Genomic DNA, 23,364 nt, shown 5'->3' with positions numbered 1-23,364 from the left:
CAAAGTCTTCAAGAAAGACTTTGAAATGGAAGATGTAATCCTTTAGCATTTGGGTGTGTGGAACTTGACATTTGCTAAAAATATAGGCATGATGGTCTTCATTCTAGTAGCCACCAAAATCTGTCTCATTGTGAATCCTTTTTAAGTTTTTCTTTTGATTTATGATAAGCGAAAGCTTTAACACAAAGGGAGAAACATTTTTTTCAAAAGATTTCATACAAGCAGAATACTTCAGGAAAGTAAGAGAGATAATCACATACATAAAACCATCTTGTTAAAGTAATCACACATAATGGTAGAAAACTATATGTAAAAATCTTTGAGTCACACAATTAGCTAAAGAAATCTAGTAGGTAAATTTTATGTTGTTATGATCAAATTATAGCTTTTATTACTTGTGTATTGGTTTCCTGTTGCCACTTCAACAAATTACGGAAAGCTTCATGCCTTAAAACAGCACAGAATTATTATCTTAGAGTTGTGTTGGTCCAAAGCGAATCTTGGTGGGCTCAAATTAACCTGTTGGCAGGGTTGTGTTCCTATCCAGAAGATCTAAGGTAGAATGTAGTTTTTTTTTTGTTTTTTTTTTTTTTTACTTCTTCCAGCATTTAGAGGCTGCCTGTATTTGGCTCATACATGGCCCTCTTCCATTTCCAAAACCAGCAATGGCTGATTGTTGCTCACATCACATTGCTACATCACTCCTTTTTCGTCGTCTTCCACCTCTGAGAACCCTTGTAATTGCATTGGGCCCACTTGTATAATCTCCCTTTCTTAAGGCCTTATTTCCATTATTAGTGACCTTAATTCCATCTGTTACCACAACTCCCCTTTGCCAGGGAAGTAACATAGTCACAGGTTCTGGGGATTAGGACTAGGCATTTTGGGGAGACTATTATTCTAAATTAAAAGATACTTGCTCCTTGGAAGAAAAGCTATGACCAACCTAGACAGCATATTAAAAAGCAGAGACATCACTTTGCTGACAAAGATTTATATAGTCAAAGCTTAGGTTTTTCCAGTAGTCATGTATGGATGTAGAGTTGGACCATAAAGAAGGCTGAGCGCCAAAGAAGATGCTTTTGAACTTTGGTGTTAGAGAAGACTCTTGAGAGTTTCTTGGACAGCAAGGAGATCAAAACAGTCAACCCTAAAGGAAATCAAGCCTGAATATTCATTGGAAGGACTGATGCTGAAGCTCTAGTACTTTGGCCACCTGATGTGAAGAGCAGACTTCTTGGAAAAGACCCTGATGCTGGGAAAGATTGAGGGCAGGAAGAGAAGAGGTGACAGAGGATGAGATGGTTGGATGGCATCGTTGACTCGGTGGACAGGAGTTTGAGCAAACTCTGGGAAATAGTGAAGGACCGGGAAGGCAGGCATGCTGCAGTCCATAAAGTTGCAAAGAGTCAGACACAACTGAGCAACTGAACAATAACAACAAATTGTTCTACCTGTTACAGTCGAAAAGTGGGAAGATGAGAGTTTCAAAATATTTTAGAGACTGGCAAGTAAGTGGCATACAAGTTCTGGCATTTGCTACTGGCATTTTCCGTTATAAAGTTTTGGCAGTAATTTAGTTGGCAAGCCTTTTTCTCTTTTCACCACAGTGAGGTATCAGTTTGCATTTTGCATCTTTATTTCTCATTTCTCTAAGTATCCACCCATCTTTCCAACAAATACTTGGTAAGTATCTAGGATGTGAAGCAGTAAGGATAGACCCAGACAATATAATGCTTAGTGAAATAAGTCAGACAGAAAAAGACAAATGCTATATGATATCACTTGTATGTGGAATCTAAAAAAAAAAGTACAAATTAGTTTATATACAAAACAGAAACACACTCAGAGATGTAGGAAACAAACCAGGGGTGAGCAAGAGGGAGAGGAGGAGGGGAGAGACAAATTAGGGGTATTGGGATAAGATACAAGCTATTATATGTAACATAAATAAGCAACAAGGATATACTCTAGGACAGAAGGAGTTTATAGCCATTTTCTTATAATAACCTACAATAGAAAAGAATCTACAAAAATACCAAATCACTATGCTGTATGTCTGAAGTTAACACTATATTGTAAATCAACTACACTTGTCAAAAACAAAATGCCTTACTTGAATATATTGGCTTAAATTACCCTAGAAACCACTCTATCATTATGAGATCTTGCCCTCAAGGTGCATACTCTGCTAAATATATTACTTGAGCCCCTTCATATAATCGTTCATTAAGTAGTGATATCAGAAAAGATTTCAAAATAATTTACCTACCTTGATGTTTGTTTTCCATGCTGTCTCCCCCACCCCCATTATTCAAATATCAAAGCTTATATGCTGCTTCTAAGTCGCTTCAGCCGTGTCCAACTCTGTGCGACCCCATAGACGGCAGCCCACTAGGCTCCGCCGTCCCTGGGATTCTCCAGGCAAGAACACTGGAGTGGGTTTCCATTTCCTTCTCCAATGCATGAAAGTGAAAGTGAAGTTGCTCTGTGGTGTCCGACTCCTAGAGACCCCATGGACTGCAGCCCACCAAGCTCCTCCGTCCATGGGATTTGCCAGGCAAGAGTACTGGAGTGGGGTGCCATTGCCTTCTCCCAAAGTTTATATACCTCTTTTTTAAAAAAAAAAAAAAAAATCTAATGCCAAGAAAAAACACATAGTTCAGATAGTCCATGCTTATTTGCTCAATTGTGTCTGTCTCTCTGAGACCCCGTGAGATTCTCCAGGCAACAATACTGGAGTGGGTAGCTATGCCTTCCTCCAGGGCATCTTCCTGACCCAGGGATCAAACCCTGGTCTCCTGCATTGCAGGTGGGTTCTTTACTGTCTGAGCCACCAGGGAAGCCCCTAGTTCAGATAGTACTTTCTTTTTCTCTTGTTTAACTCATTTTTCAAAATGGCTTTTCCTATTCTAAAAAAGTACCATATAGAAGGAAGGAAATGTGTAATTTTCTGTCAGGTCAATGGCACACTTCTTTAAGAGCTTGCAGGTTTGACCAATTCTATGTTGTAAATTCCAGGATTCTTTCCAGCTTGAAAATACAAGAAACTGGATTTAGCCTATAGACCATAAGTTGACTGCAGACTTAATGCAAGTCTTTCAATATGCAAAAAAAACCAAAAACAAAAACAAAAACCCCTTGTGAAAGTGACCAGGTTGCTCTTTGTTTCAACTAAGTAGGATAGGAGGCAATGATATTAAATAAAAAGAGAAATAATTTAGACTAAGCAACCTCAAGTGTATTAAAACACTGGAAAATGTTACTTAAGGATGTAAATTTTTCTTAGGAAAAATCTTCTTCACACACTGAAAATATAGGACTTGAATATTGGAGAAAATATGCTAGTTAGTAGCATGTGCTAATTAAAAAATTTATTGAAATGAAGTAAATCCAGTTAGTCCTTTCACAGTACATACTTTATCAAGTTTCTAAGCTCTCAACAAGGTACTTGAAAGGTTCACCAGGAATAGTCATCATGAGTCTTTGCTAAACAGCAAAATATATTCTCAGTTGAAGGAGAAAGAAAAATGTCAACTGAACCCCCAAAGTCAAGGTTTCCCATAGAGATAGCTCTACTTGTCTGGAGTGACGTCCCCTTGGACACTTCCTTAAAACACCCTATGTCTCAAGGACATCTGATTGTCAGGGGAAAAAAAAAATCTAATCACAAATTGAAACATTCTAGCTAAAAGCATTTGCAGTCCCTTCTAACTCTGTTTTAAAGATGTATTTTTAAAGGCCATTTCATTTCTTAACTGGATGTTAGACACTTGACTGCACATGACTCCTCTCCAGAATGTATACAGCTGGATAGGTGGAAATTTTCTTTACACAAGAGTACAACATTTTGATTGTCATTCTCTGGTTTAGAAGCATCTTTTGACTACGTGTTATGGGATAATATACAAACTCCTTAGCAAAACTTATGCTTTTACAGTCTATCTCCAGTCTTCCTTTCCAGTCTCACCTATCAGTACAACCTTCCTATCTCCTTACCCTCTTCAGTCTACATGGCCATATCCTCACCCCCTTTCCTTTGCACACAACGTCCCTTCCATCCAAAGTGATCTGGCTCATCTTGTCCCATCTTGTTCATGAAATAGTTAAGTGATGTCTTCCCCCATCCCTAATTGATTTCATCCCTCAAACCGTTATACTGTGCCTCACCTAAAATTTCTCTTGTTGATGTCTCTAGTGACTTCTCTGTTTTTATTTTTTTTTTTTATTTTTTTTTTTTTAAATTTTATTTTATTTTTAAACTTTACATAACTGTATTAGATTTGCCAAATATCAAAATGAATCCGCCACAGGTATACATGTGTTCCCCATCCTGAACCCTCCTCCCTCCTCCCTCCCCATTCCATCCCTCTGGGTCGTCCCAGTGCACCAGCCCCAAGCATCCAGTATCGTGCATCGAACCTGGACTGGCAACTCATTTCATACATGATATTTACATGTTTCAATGCCATTCTCCCAAATCTTCCCACCCTCTCCCTCTCCCACAGAGTCCATAAGACTGTTCTATACATCAGTGTCTCTTTTGCTGTCTCGTACACAGGGTTATTGTTACCATCTTTCTAAATTCCATATATATGTGTTAGTATACTGTATTGGTGTTTTTCTTTCTGGCTTACTTCACTCTGTATAATAGGCTCCAGTTTCATCCACCTCATTAGAACTGATTCAAATGTATTCTTTTTAATGGCTGAATAATACTCCATTGTGTATATGTACCACAGCTTTCTTATCCATTCATCTGCTGATGGACATCTAGGTTGCTTCCATGTCCTGGCTATTATAAACAGTGCTGCGATGAACATTGGGGTACTCGTGTCTCTTTCCCTTCTGGTTTTCTCAGTGTGTATGCCCAGCAGTGGGATTGCTGGATCATAAGGCATGTCTATTTCCAGTTTTTTAAGGAATCTCCACACTGTTCTCCATAGTGGCTGCACTAGTTTGCATTCCCACCAACAGTGTAAGAGGGTTCCCTTTTCTCCACACCCTCTCCAGCATTTATTACTTGTAGACTTTTGGATTGCAGCCATTCTGACTGGCGTGAAATGGTACCTCATAGTGGTTTTGATTTGCATTTCTCTGATAATGAGTGATGTTGAGCATCTTTTCATGTGTTTGTTAGCCATCTGTATGTCTTCTTTGGAGAAATGTCTATTTAGTTCTTTGGCCCATTTTTTGATTGGGTCATTTATTTTTCTGGAGTTGAGCTGTAGGAGTTGCTTGTATATTCTCGAGATTAGTTGTTTGTCAGTTGCTTCATTTGCTATTATCTTCTCCCATTCTGAAGGCTGTCTTTTCACCTTGCTGATAGTTTCCTTTGATGTGCAGAAGCTTTTAAGGTTAATTAGGTCCCATTTGTTTATTTTTGCTTTTATTTCCAATATTCTGGGAGGTGGGTCATAGAGGATCCTGCTGTGATGTATGTCAGAGAGTGTTTTGCCTATGTTCTCCTCTAGGAGTTTTATAGTTTCTGGTCTTACGTTTAGATCTTTAATCCATTTTGAGTTTATTTTTGTGTATGGTGTTAGAAAGTGTTCTAGTTTCATTCTTTTACAAGTGGTTGACCAGAGTTCCCAGCACCACTTGTTAAAGAGATTGTCTTTAATCCATTGTATATTCTTGCCTCCTTTGTCGAAGATAAGGTGTCCATATGTGCGTGGATTTATCTCTGGGCTTTCTATTGACTTCTCTGTTTTTAAACCAAACAATAATGGCCTTTCCATCCTCACTGTGCTTGGCATCGATGGCCACTTCCTATTTCCCAAAACACTCGCTGCCTTAAATGTAGTAAATCCCACCCTTCTGGTTTTTCTTCTGCCTCCTTGACCTCTGGTCTTACTTATGGAGTTCTCTCTTTTCTTCACCCTTAAAAGTTAATGTTCCACAGGGTCCTCTCCTTCCCTTTGGATACAGTAGAGTAATTGACATGGCAGAAAAAATGTAATGAACATCTGTATCGGTTGACGTTTTGTTGGTGACAAACAGTGTAAACTGATTAAGCATAGGTCCCAGAGAACAAAGAGCTGACCAGTCAAGCTTGGGGCAGGGCTTAATAACCAAAGGTGGTGGGATGAATGTCAGTATCAAGATGGGACTATGTGCCTGTTTTAGGGTGCCACTCTAAGGGTGGTTCAGTTCCAACAGCCTCCTGTCTTTAGCAGGCCCTCCTCTGTGTTTTTCTCTTGCAAATCATATCTGTTCTTTTAGACTCCAAAATGAAGTGGTGATTCTTCCATGAAGTCTGTTCTGATTCCTTCAAGAATTTGTCAATTGCACCTGCCTTTGAGCTCGATTCATATCAAATATGTAACTATTATTTTACTCAAAGACTGCATTGCAGTTGTTATGGTCATGTGGTCTTTTTTCTTCCTCTGGACTGAGAGATTTATGGGCAAAGATGGTGAGTTCTTCATCTCACTCAGATCCTACCTAGCTCCCTCTCAGTTATTCGAGATAACCCCTTCCCAAGTTTTTAGTTTTTCAGGTTTTGAAACAGTTTAGGGACATATTAAGGTGTGAATTCATATACACATTAGTGTATATGTACACTAATATGTGCATATGTACAGATGCATGTGGCTTGGCTTTAATTAATTAATGTAATAGGAAAAAATGTAGAGATGTCAGCTTGTACAAGTATATTTTAACAGGAAAATCCTTTTGAACTCCATATTACTCTAAATATTATGTATATATGCTTTTACACTTCTTTATCTTCCTTAGTATTAAATTTGACAATTTTAAACAAAGCCTGAATAAAACTTCTTTTTTGTTTTCCATTACACTTTAGCAAAGATGGAAAGTAATGTTTCCATTTTATTATGAAGAAGATACATTGGCTTTATATTTAAAATAAATGGTAAAATGTGTTGTGTTATGCTAAATAACAAGTCATTTCATGTGTTGGTGATAAAAATAAACTAAGAAGACTAGAAACAGAAATGTGTGTAGAAAAGCTAAGAGAAATGAATAGCAAAGAACAAGCTATTTTGCTAAATAATATGAGAAGCCAACTATTTTGTACAGAGCTATGATTTAACTTGGAGAAGGCAATGGCACCCCACTCCAGTACTCTTGCCTGGAATATCCCATGGACGGAGGAGCCTGGTAGGCTGCAGTCCATGGGGTCGCAAAGAGTCGGACACGACTGAGCAACTTCACTTTCACTTTTTACTTTCATGTATTGGAGAAGGAAATGGCAACCCACTCCAGTGTTCTTGCCTGGAGAATCCCAGGGATGGGAGAGCCTGGTGGGCTGCCGTCTATGGGGTTGTACAGATTCGGACACGACTGAAGGGATTTAGCAGCAGCAGCATGATTTAACTAAAATATGAGAAGAATTGTTGGGCTTTCTTTATGGCTCAGTGGTAAAGAATCTGCCTGCCAATGCAGGAGACACAAGAGACACAGGTTCAATCCCTGAGTTGGGATGATCCACTGCAGAAGGAAGGGGCAATCCACTCCAGTTTTCTTGCCTGGAAAATCCCATGGACAGAGGAGCCTGGTGGGCTACAGTCCTTGGGGTCACAAAGAGTTGGACACAACTGAGCAAGTGAGCACATGATTTAACTAAAATATGAGAAGAATCATTAGTAAAATGTTATGTATACTAAATATTTTAATTATTGTACATAATTATTTAATTATGTACAGCAACATCAGACATCCCTCTCTGAACATGAACTAAGTCCTATTGAAGAAGAACTGCTTATCTACTTATGAAATAAAAATCCTGAAGCACTCAACTAGATATGCAAGTCTCATGCAGCAAAGCTCTGTTAATGTAATGTTAGTATACTACTATATGCTATAACAAACAAATGACAACATTTCAAAATTTTAAAACAATTGTTGTTGTTCAGTCACTTAGTTGTGTCTGACCCTTTTCGACTTCATGGACTGCTGCATACCGGGCCCCTCTGTCTTCCACTGTCTCCCAGAGTTTGCTCAAATTCATGTCCACTGAGTCAGTGATGTCATCCAACCAGCTCATCCTCTGTCACCCCATTCTCCTCCTGCCCTCAATCTTTCCCAGCATCAGGGTCTTTTCCAGTGAGTTGGCTAGTCACATCAGGTGGCCAAAGTATTGGAGCTTCAGCATCAGTCCTTCCAGTGACTATTCAGGCATTTATTGTGGGTGTTCCTGAGGTAGATTTCCTCCATATGGTGATTCAGGACTCTAGTTTCCACCCTCTTACAGCTGTCTCATTTCCTAGAACATTGTAATCCTCTACTTCTGGCTAGCAAATAAGTGAATAAGGCATACTTATATCTTAATCATCATTACCCCAAAAGACTTACCACTTGTCTTCATACTCCTTTAGCTGGAACTTTCATGTGTTTCTACTTAGATGCAAGGGGAGCTAGAAGATATGGCTGGCTAGCTGCTTCCTGGTACCAATTCTGTACTAGTGAAAGCATGAATCCTGGTGGACAGTTAGATGATCTGTCATAGCTCACCCCTCTAGCCAAGGCAACAACAATTGTTACCCTTTCTCCCACCCATAGAATGCTTTCAGTTCAACTCAAGGGAAACAGCCCAAAATTTCATCCTGTCCTTACTTCCAGTCCAAAGTCCAGCATCTCAATCAGATCTAGCTGTGGCTCTTTGGAGCCTAGTGACCAATAAACTAGGGTTTATGTTAACTGCCTACTGTTCCCCCTCCCCTCCCCACTCTGCCCAAGCACAAATCTAATATATAGCAACTTATTAGGGGGCAGGAAAGTTGCAATTAAGTTTCTCATTCAAAACAAATGTGAAGTGGGAAATACAGAGCAATACTTGTCCAATGAGAACAATGAGATGCTGCCATGGCAAACCCTGTGAAGGCTCCATGCCTCGCAGTATTCAGGAGTTTTTGATTATTATGCATTTGAAATTATTGCATTATTGTGCATTTAAAAAGAATTTTTTCATCCTTTATTCTCCCTGGCCCTTTGATCTCTGCACATTTAGAAACTTCTTTGTCTTGTCATCCATGGCTGAATCATGTAAAGGAGTATGATCACTTTCTACTTGGAAATCTGGTCACCATTTCACAGTTTCTTCACCAGTACCATTTTTAGAAGCAGTAGATTTCATATCCATGGGCCTTCATTTGTTACACATGAGAGTATTTGCACCTTAAGTACAGTGTTCGTACCGTTAGTAAGTGCTTCTGCTGCTAAGTCACTTCAGTCGTGTCCAACTCTGTGCGACCCCATATACGGCAGCCCACCAGGCTCCCCCGTCCCTGGGATTCTCCAGGCAAGAACACTGGAGTGGGTTGCCATTTCCTTCTCCAGTGCATACAAGTGAAAAGTGAAAGTGAATTTGCTCAGTCGTGTCCGACTCCTAGCGACCCCATGGACTGCAGCCCACCAGGCAACTCCGTTCATGGGATTTTCCAAGTGAGAGTACTGAAGTGGGGTGCCATTGCCTTCTCCAGTTAGTAAGTACAGTGTGCCCAGAAAAACAGAAAATCCCAGGTTATTTCAATGGAGGAAATTTAACACTGGAAATTAGCTACATGTGTAATAGAGCAGAGACACCAAACAAATGATGTTGAATAAACTTAGAGGCTAACAAAATCAGTAAACTGCTGCACCCCAAGGGATAGAAAGGCGGTAGAAAGAAGTGATATTACCATATATCATCTGAGTTTTTAGCTCCAATAGGAAGAAGCCATGAGCTCCTCACTTATTCTTTCATCTTTGTGTCCTCACATAGTAAGCCCTTAAATGTTTAATTGAACAGAGATAAGCAATAAATCTTTCCACTGACTTCAGTTAGAGATATTCATGAGAAAATTAAAATGTGACAGAGATGATGGTGCTCAGTACTGAGATGATCCTTAATTTGGGAATCAACTGCAAATAGTTATTTTTGGACCTTTTTAGTAACCTGTTATTGGCGTTTAAAGAATAAGAAATTGTCAAAAGTTTTAAATATTCTCTTCCTGTATGAGACGTTTGGAGTTTGGAACAATACCAAATTTCATATCAACATAGAAGAATTTAAAAGGAATAAAGTCTGTAGGTGGTTCATGCCAAATTTTTATTTTTTAAAGACGGGATAGGGAGAAATAGAAAAAGCTTTCCAGACTTGCTAGGGAAACAGCAGTTACAACTACAGAGGATGTATAGCTCTGTCTTAGTCTTGGCTTCTTTTTTGGAATCATCTCTTGAGTTAAAAGGAGAAGGCAATGGCATCCCACTCCAGTACTCTTGCCTGGAAAATCCCATGGACGGAGGAGCCTGGTAGGCTGCAGTTCATGGGGTTGCTAGAGTCGGACACGACTGAGCGACTTCACTTTCACTTTTCACTTTCATGCATTGGAGAAGGAAATGGCAACCCACTCCAGTGTACTTGCCTGGAGGATCCCAGGGAGGGGAAGCCTGGTTGGCTGCCATCTATGGGGTCGCACAGAGTCGGACATGATTGAAGCGACGCAGCAGCAGCAGCAGCAGCAGCCTGAATTAAAAATGACATTCCTTTGTCTGCTGGTTTGAGCCAGGAACCTTTAACTCATTTTCCTTTACCATTTGTTTAAAGTTTCTGTAAAATATCCCATTGGCTACTCCAACAGTCAAAAAGAATAAATTCTAGAATCTGATCATAATTTTTGAAAACATCACAAATGCCATGTAATCTGCTCTTGGCTGAGCCTTCATATGCTCAAGTGTAGAAATGCTGGACTGAACCTGGTTATGGCTTCTAGGATGGGCTAGAGAAAAGTCTCAAGGTAGTAGATACATTTAACAACTTGGAAGTTGAGACTAGTTTGAGAAGCTTTTATGATATGACTGTGTTGTCTCTCTTGGAGAAAGAGCCTTGCCTGAAGATTTCTTCGTGAATATTTTCACTTACATGTGGAAACGAAGATTTTTTTATTTTCTGCAGAGTACACCAAATTCAGTTGCCGTGTTGTGCTTTAAAAACATTTTATCATACCTAAGCATGTTTATGGTTCTCCCATTTACTTAGAAACTTCAAGTTTATTTACTTTTTCACGTTAGTTTAAAATAAGGATAGCTGAAAATATAATGTCCTGAGTTCCGTATGTTTATTCCATTTAAAAATAATCATTAAGACTTGAATATAGGCTGTGTCTAAAAGGTGTCATGACTGAGTGAAAAGGGGACAATACTTTTTCTTTTATCTAATTGATACCTAGCATCTGAAGAGCATTTCTTGCCCATGTTGACTCTGTGGGACTGTGGGATTGTGAAATAATGACTTGATAGTTTGGCAGTTTTATGAAAAATAATTATTTTGTTAGAGTCCTCATAATATCATCTTTATAGTTTTGAAAACATGTAGTCAGGAAAAAGCTTCCTGGGTATTGATGGATGTGTGGTCATCCGTCTTTCCCATCTCTAATTGAGTTGATTTCCTTTAATACTGCTTTGCAATGAAAATATTAAAACATGAGGTATACGTTTGCTACTTCCAATAATTGGTTTTGCTTTTTGAGCATGCTATCTGTAATTTCAAAGACCATTTCTTTCTGAACTCCTTAGAGTGGTCTTGAAAGTATAGGTGTCTATTAAGTATTTTTCAACTGCAAGTCAATGTAGCTGCTGTGCTATTAATTCATTATGAAGTGACACAGGAAGAAAACTCATTATGTGATAATATGAAAACACATATTTGTCAAAAAAAAATAAAGGAGTCTTTATTGAAAACCCATTTGCTGTGGTGGGAGTGAAATGATTTATCAAACACATTTAGGTGCGACTCCAACTTTTCAGACAGGAAAATGTATAGAAAAGATTGAATTCTGCTCCTTAGAAGTTCTGTATTATACACCTAAATGTGTTCTTTTTTGTTCCTTACAGGTGATATTATACCCAACTTCCAATAGCTCCAAATCAGCTGAGTTGCACCGAATGATAGTTCCAAAAAATAGCCAGGACTCTGACTTAAAAATCAAATTGGCAGTGCGAATGGATAAACCACCACATATGAAACATAGTGGGTGAGTGTGTACTTGAAGAGGTTTTTCTTCTGAATTACTGAATTTCATGGTATCATTTTTGTCATTTTCCTCAGAGAAAGTATCGGGCATTCACATGGAATTCCCCCCCACCAAAATTACATTCATGAAAAGGGTGCAAGTGAAAGCATTAGTTGCTCACTAGTGTCCAACTCTTTGCACCCCCATGGATTATAACCCACCAGGCTCCTCTGTCCATGGAATTCTCCAGACAAGGATATTAGAATGGGTAGCCATTCCCTTCTCCAGGGGATCTATCCCGATCTAGGGATCAAACCCTGGTGTCTTGCGTTGGAGGCAAATTTTTTACCATCTGAGCCATCAGGGAAGCCTCAAATTTCATTCTAGGTTAACTTAATTTTTTAAATGTATAGACATTTTTATAGCTAAATATATGAGTATTTAGTTAGTGTAACTGTTTGCATGCTAACATATTATTGGTACTTGGTTACACTGGTATTACACATCATTTACATGGATAAAGAACAATGATGTATGGAAGTAACATTGAAGACATATTTTTCAAAATACAGTAATAGTTGAAACACGCCTAGCTTTCAGATTACCAGAAATACACTTACATAGACTAAAGTTAAATGCTGGTTCACATATAACCCAAGAGACTGTATAAGATTTGATGGGAAGGCTGTGAGTATTTATCCAGTATGTGAGTGAGAAACCAGATCAATATGGGAGGAAGCTGATCCTGTGGATAGTGCAGGGACTGGCCCCTGGGGATTGCCATGGGTCAGTGTCAGCTTTTATCTCTGAGGTTCCTTTTTACCTTGTAGCTGATGAGGAAATAGGCCTAAACTCATGAATACAATTCAGTGAGCCTTTATTTAAACCCAGATTTTTCCCAGCTTAATGCTTTATGACTCGCTACAGCCAAATTCTAGCCTAGGGTGCTAGCCATAATAAATAAATTAAAAAAAAAAATGGAACGATTTTCATGACTAAAGTTTAGTTGCAGAGTACATCATGAGATGTGCTGGACTGGTTGAAGCACAAACTGGAATCAACATTGCTGTGAGAAATATCAATAACCTCATGCAGATGACACCACACTTATGGCAGAATGCTTAGAAGAACTAAAGAGAATCTTGATCAAAGTGAAAGCGGAGAGTGAAAAAGTTGGCTTAAAATTCAACATTCAGAAAACTAAGATCATGGCATCTGGTCCCATTACTTCATGGCAAATAGATGGGGAAACAGTGAGAGACTATTTTCTTGGGCTCCAAAATCACTGCAGATGGTGACTGCAGCCATGAAATTAAAAGACACTTGCTCCTTGGAAGAAAACCTATGACCAACCTAGACAGCATATTAAAAAGCAGAGACATTACTTTGCCAACAAAGGTCCACCTAGTCAAGGCTATGGTTTTTCCAGTAGTCATGTATGGATGTGAGAATTGGACTATAAAGAAAGCAGAGGGCCAAAGAATTGATTTTGAACTGTGGTGTTGGAGAAGACTCTTGAGAGTCCCTTGGACTGCAAGGAGATCCAACCAGTCCATCCTAAAGGAGATCAGTCCTGGGTGTTCATTGGAAGGACTGATGCTGAAGCTGAAACTGCAATACTTAGGCCACCTGATGCAAAGAACTGATTCATGTGAAAAGACCCTGATTCTGGGAAAGATTGAAGGCAGGAGGAGAAGGGGACAACAGAGAATGAGATGGTTGGATGACATCTTCGACTCAATGGAGATGAATTTGAGTAAACTCTGGGAGTTGGTGATGGACAGGGAAGCCTGGTGTGCTGGAGTTCATGGGGTTGCAAAGAGTCGGAAACAGCTGAGCCACTGAACTGAACTGAACTGAAAGTTTAGCCACAAACCTAACAGTTTCTGTTTCTTCTTGTACAAAGAGGCATCTCTGCTGGTTTTGGAGCTAAATCACTAACATTGTGCCAGAGTTAACTGGTAAGTCAACAAGATAAGGATTCTTCAAATGACCATTAGGGAGAAAAGTTAGACTGAGCAGGAGGCAACCCAGAGGTACCTTCTGCAGCTGAGATGAGCCTCTAAGGACCATATGGCTTCCTTGGTTTTAGCAGGCAATAGCGTATGCTTTGTCAGAACCAGTCATATTTGGGCAAAAAAGACCTCAGTGGGTAGGCTCTGAGAAAGAACAAGAATTTACATATCCCATAGTATCGTATCTTTAATGCAGTGATGCTCAGTGTAACTATGACTCAGATAGAGTTCCTGGGATTTAAAACCTAGGGCTCTTTCTTCCCCCGTCCATCTATCTGCTCACTGTTGATTTACAAAGCAGTCATGGATTGAGCCCTTCCTCTGTGTCAGCCAGAACAAACCTCAGTGAGATACCATCCCAGGCCTGAAGGAACTGACTAGCCAGGGGTTCAGGCTTGTAGACAAATAATGATGATACTGAGTGATAAGCACCATAAAAGAGGAGTGGGAACTGGTGGAAATAATACCTGATTCTTGCTGGAGCTGGTCAAAGGAAGTCTCAGAAGACAGCTGACTTTTGAGATGAAGCTTGAGGCATAAATTCAGCCGGTGGGCAGTGGGGAAGAAAGGCAGTCCAGCCATCTGGCATAGGGTGTACATGGGCAGGAGATCTGGAAGGGCCGTTAGCTAACCATGACAATTTTGGTTCTGGAGAGTGCTTAGACTAGAGAGAGTACTACTGCTCTAAAATACTTACAGAGTAATAGATACTAGAGGGAGATATAAAGGAACACATTATGTTTCAAACCTTATAGTTAATTCCCTACTCTTCTGAATTCAGTCTCTTGATGAATAATGTCACAAGAAATGGGAACCTGGGGACTTCCCTGGTGGTCCAGTGGCTAAGATTCTGAGTTCTCAATGCAGGGGACCCAGGTTCAATCCCTCCTAGATCCCACATGCTGTCACTAAGACCCAGTGCAGCCAAAATATATTTATATATAAATATATATATATTTAAAAAAAGAAATGGGAACCTGTATACTGCTACACCAAGATAGCCCCTGATTTACACATGGGCAGCACCATGGTGAATACCCTTAGAACCTTCAGATTGTCCCAAGAACCAAACTGAATATGAAGTTGAGCACATGGCAGGTTCTGAAGCCTTCAGCTCCTGTGGAGAGTAAGTTCTGCTCTCACATCCTTGGCATTTTCTTGCTCTGGAATATTCCAGTCAGGTGAGACAATCCACCTGCCTTTCAAGACTTTATATGTATATTCCCTTTTTATCATTCCTTTGCAATGAAGGAGAATTGATTGATATCATATCTTAGAGCCCTCTGGCTAAATTAGGACCCCCAGAATGGTTCTGGAGTTGACTACTGCCCAAGACTATAGATGAAGGAGATGACTAAGGAGAATATATCATAGTCTCTGAATGTAATCTGCAAAACTTAAGAACTGTCGTGATTTACCTTTACTAAGGGCTTTCCTGGTGACTCAGATGGTAAAGAATCTGACCCCAGTGTGGGAGACCCAGGTTTGATCACTGGGTCGGGAAGATCCCTTGGAGAAGGGAATGGCAACCCACTCTAGTATTCTTGCCTGGAAAATTCCATGAACAGAGGAGCCTGGCAGGCTACAGTCCATGGGATTGGAAAAAGTCGGACACGACTGAGCAGCTAACACTTTCACTTGACTTTCACTAAAAGATACCGGCAAGCATTTCCAAACATTCAGGTAACTGCAGTTTATGGCATGTAAAAAGAAATTCTAGAAATGAAAATATCGGTGATGTTGTTCTGCTAGTTGGTATGTTATGAAGCATAATTAAGAATATTGTATTTCCTAATAGTTATTCAAAAAGGCTATATAAGACCATTATTGAACATAATAATAATTATCAACCAGAATTTCATCATTGCTGTAATAGTAATTTATCGCTCTGGGCAGGCCACAAGCACCTGTCTAGGTTTCTCAGTGCCTCTGAGGTAACAGCTTTAAACAGTTCAAATATCACCCTGTGTTTAAATATATATGGAAAAATATGAATTGACGCATAATCATAGCTATCACAACCATATTCGCCTTTCTTTTTGGTACTTCATAGATGGATTTTACTGAACTTAATTACATTGAAGAAGCAAAAGTCACCCAACCTTTTTCTTTCTAGTGCTCTTTCATATGCCAAATTGGTAATGTAGGCATACATGGGAATAGTAGATTAATAGCATTTTGCTTTTGGGCGGGATTATGTTCTATCAATAAGTAATCCTATAATGAATGATTAACAGATGAATAATGAATAATTAAAAGAGAGACAGTTTAAAAATTTATCTTTACAGTTGTCAAATCAAACAATAAATTGGAGGGTTATGGCTTTTTGTGCTTGGAGAGCTTTTCAGAGCTAGACATCTTTGGGACATTCATCATAAAAACCTTTTCTCTGTTTTAATGGTATGGACAACAGTGATCAATTTCCCTCTCTTATATGAACTGTTTTAACATGAATTCTCCTTTTTTAATATATGTATATGGCCCTGTTATCACTATGTAAATATTTTTATTAATGTTATCTATATTTTATGTGTTCCTGACTATATAAGTTTCTTAGACCCATTTGAACCCCTATTACTTCCCACCATGTGTAAACCAGCAAAAATATTAATAGGAATAGTGACGGAAGTGATAATAGTGTGCTCCTTAGTGTTTTAAGGAAAAAGTAATGAATACATTCCTAAGTTAAAGAACTTTAAAGGTTTAGAAGTGATTTAGAGGATAGTGTATAATTTAATGTAAAAGAATATCTAAAATAAATGAAGTAAATGGTGTTTGGACCTTAACTGTTGTGTTTTAAAATGATCTTTTTTGAACCAAAAAGAAAAATAAAACCAATCTAAAACTCATGTTTCTGGTAATCAGCCCATGTCTATACATTATAGTTTTTTTTAAACAGGACTCAGTTCAGTTGCTCCCTCATGTCCAACTCTTGCAACCCCATGAATCACAGCACGCCAGGCCTCCCTGTCCATCACCAACTCCCGGAGTTCACCCAGACTCCTTCATGTCCATCAAGTCAGTGATGCCATCCAGCCATCTCATCTTCTGTCGTCCTCTTCTCCTCCTGCCCCCAATCCCTCCCAGGATCAGGGTCTTTTCCAGTGAGTCAACTCTTCGCATGAGGTGGCCAAAGTATGGTCCTTCCAATGAACACCCAGGACTGATCTCCTTTAGGATGAACTGGTTGGATCTCCTTGCAGTCCAAGGGACTCTCACGAGTCTTCTCCAACACCACAGTTCAAAAGCATCAATTCTTCGGCGCTCAGCCTTCTTCACAGTCCAACTCTCACATCCGTACAGGACTGACTATATGCAAATGAAAATGGATATTTAATTTGGGTAACCTACTAAACATTACTATATGACACGTGATAAAATTTGGGTACATTTATTCTTTGGAAGTATGTCATATAAACTAATTACATAAACCCTTATATAAATCTGTTAAATGAATTTCAGTCTAGGTTTCAAATGGTTAAGTAATTTACATTCAGCTTTAGAATTTACTTTCCTGCTTTTTTTGGGTGGCCGGAAAACAGAAGTGCTTTTGAACAAATGGATTGTCCTTTAGCATAGCCTAGTGGCTGAGTGACAGTATTAAATCTGAGTACTGCTATCCTCATTTTTATTAAATCATGTTTTCCTAATTAAAATGTTATTTTTTAAGCCACAAGAAAGACAAAATAAAGTGGAACTAATAAAGCAATGATTATTATGACCAATCTACAATTGAAAAGGAAAAAGAAGAAACTTAAATTGTCACAAATAGGTAGAAGCATTATGACTAGAATCTACAAATGTCTGCTTGATGCTGATTTTTTTTTTACCTTAAAAATAAAAAAGAAAACTTTATATAACTGTAGAATAATTATTTCACAGTTAAAACTGATAAGATAAACTGTCAGCCAAATCACTGCCGTATAGATCTCATCATACTTTGTGTGTAGTCATGCTTGACAGTTGGAACATTTATTAAATGAATAGACATTTTGAAATACTTTGAGATTGTCATATATAAAACTCCTTAATTTGCATCGTAAAGGTATAAAATGCCCTGTTCCCATTGCTTGCTTCAGGGGCAAGACAGCAGATAAGCAGGAAGAACAGGATAAGCCCCAAGCTGGCTGTGTCTTCCCTGTATAGAGGACCAGCCAGGCATTCAGGGGCTGTGGTGTGGTGCTTAGGGAACCTTGCAGTTGTAATCTTAATGTTCAAGTGTGGCATTTGCTCCTAAAGTGAAATGACTGTACTCTAATAAAGTTTCATTATTTTTTTATTTAAGGTTTATGATCTTTGAGTAATTTAGGGGACAGTCCAAGACCAAAAGGAGGAAAATCTTATCTTTGTCAAAGTGGCATTTACTTGTAGGGTACCTTATAAAAAAGATAAGTCTGTTTTGTTTTTTTTTTCCCCAGGGAAAATTGATTCCTCATTTTAAATTGACCTTTTAGCATGACTTTTCTATATGCTTCTATATGCCCTTGTCTAAAATTTTGACATCTGACCTTCATTCATCTGAATATATATATGCACACACACACACACACATATATATGTCTATTTGCATTCCCAGTTCCCAATTTACTACCTCATTCTGGCTTACCCTATTTTCATTGAAGTCTTACTCCTTATAGCCTTGCCAAAACTTCTGACAAAGCATTTGCTAGATTCTTAAAAAATGATTGATTCTTTTTCTAAATATGATTTATGTAATAGAAGTCTGTCTGTGGTACATTGATTTAGTAATTGTAGAATGATAAGAGTAAGTCAGAAAGCCAACTTTATTTTGCCAACTGCCTTAAAATTCATGTCATTTTATATATACTAATAAAAATCATTCAGCTATGGTTTCATTTTAAATAACTAGTGATTAATTATAACGTTAGAAATTTTTTCAAACATGGCTTTAATAATTATTAAACTATATGTATAATTGTTATACTCCTTTGCAAACTTCTCTGCTCCTGTGACAAATTAGTCTGTAACTTTAACCTTAAACTGTGTATTTCTATTCAACACAATATTTTTCTGTAGGAGGGTAACATCTTAACATACATTATTTTTTTCTACTGTTCATGCACCAAATAATTTTTTTTTCTTTTAGACATGCTTGTTTCACATCTGGGCATCTTAAACAATGGTATTTTAGGTCAAATAACTAAGGGTAGAAGATTAACTCTCTTTTTCATTATTTCAGAAACCACAGATCATATACATTGGTTATCTTAATTAATTTGGGACACTTTTCAAAAAGGTATAGTGAAAACTATTTAGGAATACTATAAAATTTTATAAACAGCATATATAATTATCATGGAATGGTTTCCTCTTAACTGAAGGCTTGCTATAAAATTCTTGTACTATGTACTTGAGACTGTGGTATGTTTTATTATTTGGATATATCCAGAAGTTTGGAAATATTAACACTGAATTAATAAAACAAAAGTCTTGGTCTTGTTAAAGGTCTGAGCATGGTGGAAGGTCAAGAAAAATTTGGACATTTAAAGATAACTATTTTTGGTTCATTTCTCTGATACATGTAGCTGAACTGTGGCATAGATGGAGGATGGTGCGATAATAGTTATGTAGAATGAAACTAGTTTAAGAGCCAAGACACCTGTATTTTGGTCTCAGTTCTGTCACTGACTTTGGGTAAGTCATCTTTTTTGGCCTGGGTTTCGTCAATTACTGAAGGAGAGTGGGCGAGAAAATATGAAGGCTCCTTAGACCCGTGGAAAATTAGAACTCAGTCAATCATTTCCTCCCCCATGTTTATTACCTTTATAGGAGTATGAATATCTTTTAGCGTCTTTATTTCGTGTATCAGAACTTCTGAAAAAAATTTTTTTAACTTTCTTTGACAGTAGATTGCTGCTGCTGCTGCTGCTAAGTTGCTTCAGTCGTGTCCGACTCCATGCGACCCCATAGACGGCAGCCCACGGGGCTCCCCCGTCCCTGGGATTCTCCAGGCAAGAACACTGGAGTGGGTTGCCATTGCCTTATCCAGTGCAGGAAAGTGAAAAGTGAAAGTGAAGTCACTGAGTCTTGTCTGACTCTTAGCGACCCCATGGACTGCTGCCCACCAGGCTCCTCCGTCCATGGGATTTTCCAGGCAAGAGTGCTGGAGTGAGGTGCCATCGCCTTCTCCAGTGACAGTAGATTAGAAGAGCACAAAAGTGAAATTCACTCAGTCGTATCCAACTCTTTGTGACCCCACGGACTATACAGTCCATGGAATTCTCCAGGCCAGAATCCTGAGTAGAAGAGCATAGCAGTCATAAAATTTGAATATCCGCTGTTTCCAGCTTTGTGGAATTGAGAGCCTTATCCTTTCTGCCAGTTAGACTGATCTTTATATTCGTCTTTAACTGCTCCTTCTTCACTCATTGTAGTTAAGCTCCTGCTTCCCTGTAGTGTTTCCCACTGATAAATCCATTCCTTCTGCCAACCCTAGTGCAATCTCTGCCCTAACAGCAGCAACAACATAGAAACCTGTTCAATGACTTTTGTACTGATTTTCTTGTTTTACCTGTTTTCCAACACATGCAGGAATTAGGAATACAATTTAATGTCACTACTAAAAATCTTCTAGTGCCTCCCCATTGCCTGTGGAATTAGATTCACACTTTTAGCCTAGCATTCAAATTGTCCAAAAACCTGGCCCCATCTCATCTTTACAACTTCTTTTCCTCTCTGTACCCAACACCCCCGACAACTTCAACCAAATCAGTCAGTTCATGTACCCTGAATACGCTTTTACTAAGGCAATCCTATTTTGTCCACTTTTTCACTTAACAAAACCTACTAGTCTGATTCTGCATTACACATTTTCCCACGCTAGTACAGGCATCCCAAGAAAGATAGCTTCTTAATCTAACTTGCCCTTGAGCAGAAACTTGGGTAGTCCCCATCACATCATCTCCATGACTCTGGTTTTGAGGGAATTTCTGAATCCTTTACACCACGAAATTATAAGCCCAGCTCAGCTCCAGCCCTCTGTCTGCTTCATCAGGACCCCTCCCACCAAGTTGAAAGTGAAAGTTCCTCAGCCGTGTCCGACTCTTTGTGACCCCATGGACTATACAGTCCATGAAATTCTCCAGGCCAGAATACTGAGGTGGGTAGCCGTTCTCTTCTCCAGGGGATCTTCCCAACCCAGGGATCAAACCCAGGACTCCTGCATTGCAGGAGGATTCTTTACCGGTTGAGCCGCCAGGGAAGCGCTCCCACCAGGTTATATCACAGAATCTGAAGTGGGGAGTGGGGTAGAAGCCCTTGTCTACCCTGCTGCTGCTAAGTCACTTCAGTCGTGTCCGACTCTGTGCGACCCCATAGACGGCAGCCCACCAGGCTCCCCCATCCCTGGGATTCTCCAGGCAAGAACACTGGAGTGGGCTGCCATTTCCTTCTCCAATGCATGAAAGTGAAAAGTAAAAGTGAAGTCGCTCAGTCGTGTCTGACCCTCAGCGACCCCATGGACTACAGCCTTCCAGGCTTCTCTGTCCATGGTATTTTCCAGGCAAGAGTACTGGAGTGGGGTGCCATTGCCTTCTCCATTGTCTACCCTAGTGTGTTCTTTAAGTACAAGGTGTTCCTCTAGCCTGCCCTCCTCTCCATTTTCCTTTCAACATAGTCTCCAGGCCCCAGGAGGGTAAGCACCCCTCTTCTGTCTGCCTAGGACCGACCGACCTTACGACCTTATGTAAAACTCTTTAGTTGGCCATACCTCCTGAGCTTTGCTACATTGAAGGAGGAGATATTTATTTACAAAATGCATTGTCTATGTGGTGGGTTGACTACATAAGTGGACCCAACAAATGGGCTCCCTAAATTCACACCCTTTGCCCTGTATCTACATTGTCCCCTCCAGCTTTGGGCTTGGTCCTGTGACTCACTTTGGCCCTTGAGACAGTAGCAAACTTGGCATAAGCAGAGGCTTAAAAAAGCATTTGTGCATTTTCACTTTCTGTCTTCCTCTGTCTTCATCATGAGGACACATGTGGGCTAGACCACTAGAGGAACAGAACTGAATCAACCCAATTGTTCTAAGGTCTCAGACATATGATTGAACCAAGACCAACTAGCCAGCTTGTAAAAACACATGGGTGGGTCATGCTGAGCTCAGATCAGATCAGTAGAATTGCTCAGTTAACTATGTGTTCATGAGAAATAATAAATGATTTTTGTTTTAAGTTGCTAAGTTTGAGTGTGGTATATTGCACAGCAAAGGCTAACTGATACTATGCACTGTTGTCTTGCTATAAAATCCTATTCACTTTTTTTCCTCTCTTCTGATATATATTAGATACACAAATTTGGATTAGTCTTAATTCTTGGCCTGTCCCATATACCACATTAATTAGTATATGTAGCATGCAAGCTCAGTTGTGTCTCACTCTTTGCAGCCCCGTGGACTGGAGCCCACCAGACTTCTCTGTCCATGGCATTTCCCAGGCAAGAGTACTAGAGTGGGTTGCCATTTCGTCCTTCAGGAGATCTTCCCAACCCAGGGATCAAACCCCTATCCTGTGTCTCCTGCATTAGCAGGTGGATTCTTTACCCCTGTGCCACCTGAGAAGCCCTTATATTTAATTATATGTATGCTATTTCCTGAATATGCTGATCTATAAACATAATTTATCCATTTTATCCAAATAGACCTTTGTGTGATTTCCAGATTTGTCCTATTTGAGACAGTGCTTATTCTATCTCCTGTTGCACATATGTAGTTTCTCTTGAATGTGTACCTAAGAGTGAAATTGCCGAACTGATGAGAATACACAGGTTATCTTTACAAGACAATACTACAAGTTTTACCAATAGTTGTACCAGCATATATCTTCTCCAGCTTTATGTGAGGTCCTTTTCTTTTTTCTGGCTTTTATTACTTACACTTACATTTTTGTCTTAAATCTATAGCTTTTTTGTTGTCTCTTGAGGCAGGGATCCTTAGAACAACTGGTTCATTACATTTCCCACAGGATTTAAATGCTGATAACTGGTTGATTTTATGTACTTTCAAATGAAGATCGAATGCAAAATTCCTTCATATTCCTCATCTTTTCACTTCAGTCTCCCAAATTTGTGTTCCAGGTACACTGAACATTCTCTGTTACAGAATAATAGTCATCCACAATTTTGTTTGTCCCTCCAGCTGAAATTAATTCCTTGTAGAATGGAGTTTATTATTTACCATTGCTTGACCAGCCAGTGAATACATGCTTAGTTTCATCAAATCGGTCATTCAGTACAGATTTATTGATTACCATGTGCCAAACTTTTTGAATGAAAGAATGAATAAAAGGGTTAAATTTGCTATAAAATTATTGATGCTTAAAAAGAGATATTAACCAGCACTGAAAGATACATTAGATATAGTAGAAGTAATT

The 23,364-nt window shown here is 39.1% G+C and overlaps 1 protein-coding gene across 12 annotated transcripts in view; it reads left to right on the top strand.

The window, feature by feature from the left end:
- CADPS2 (calcium dependent secretion activator 2) overlaps positions 1–23,364 on the top strand; it is a 584,066-nt gene that overhangs the window by 321,940 nt on the left and 238,762 nt on the right. For all 12 annotated transcript variants that reach the window (XM_055590800.1, XM_055590801.1, XM_055590799.1 and 9 more), the window contains exon 8: positions 11,839–11,978. In XM_055590800.1, coding sequence (XP_055446775.1) covers positions 11,839–11,978 — 140 coding nt within the window. The remainder of the gene's footprint in view (positions 1–11,838; positions 11,979–23,364) is intronic.

Source organism: Bubalus kerabau, chromosome 8 (genome assembly GCF_029407905.1).
Source record: "Bubalus kerabau isolate K-KA32 ecotype Philippines breed swamp buffalo chromosome 8, PCC_UOA_SB_1v2, whole genome shotgun sequence".
NCBI classification, from domain to species: domain Eukaryota; kingdom Metazoa; phylum Chordata; class Mammalia; order Artiodactyla; family Bovidae; genus Bubalus; species Bubalus kerabau.
Note: the sequence above shows the minus strand (reverse complement) of the source record. Positions and strands in the feature narration are given on the sequence as shown.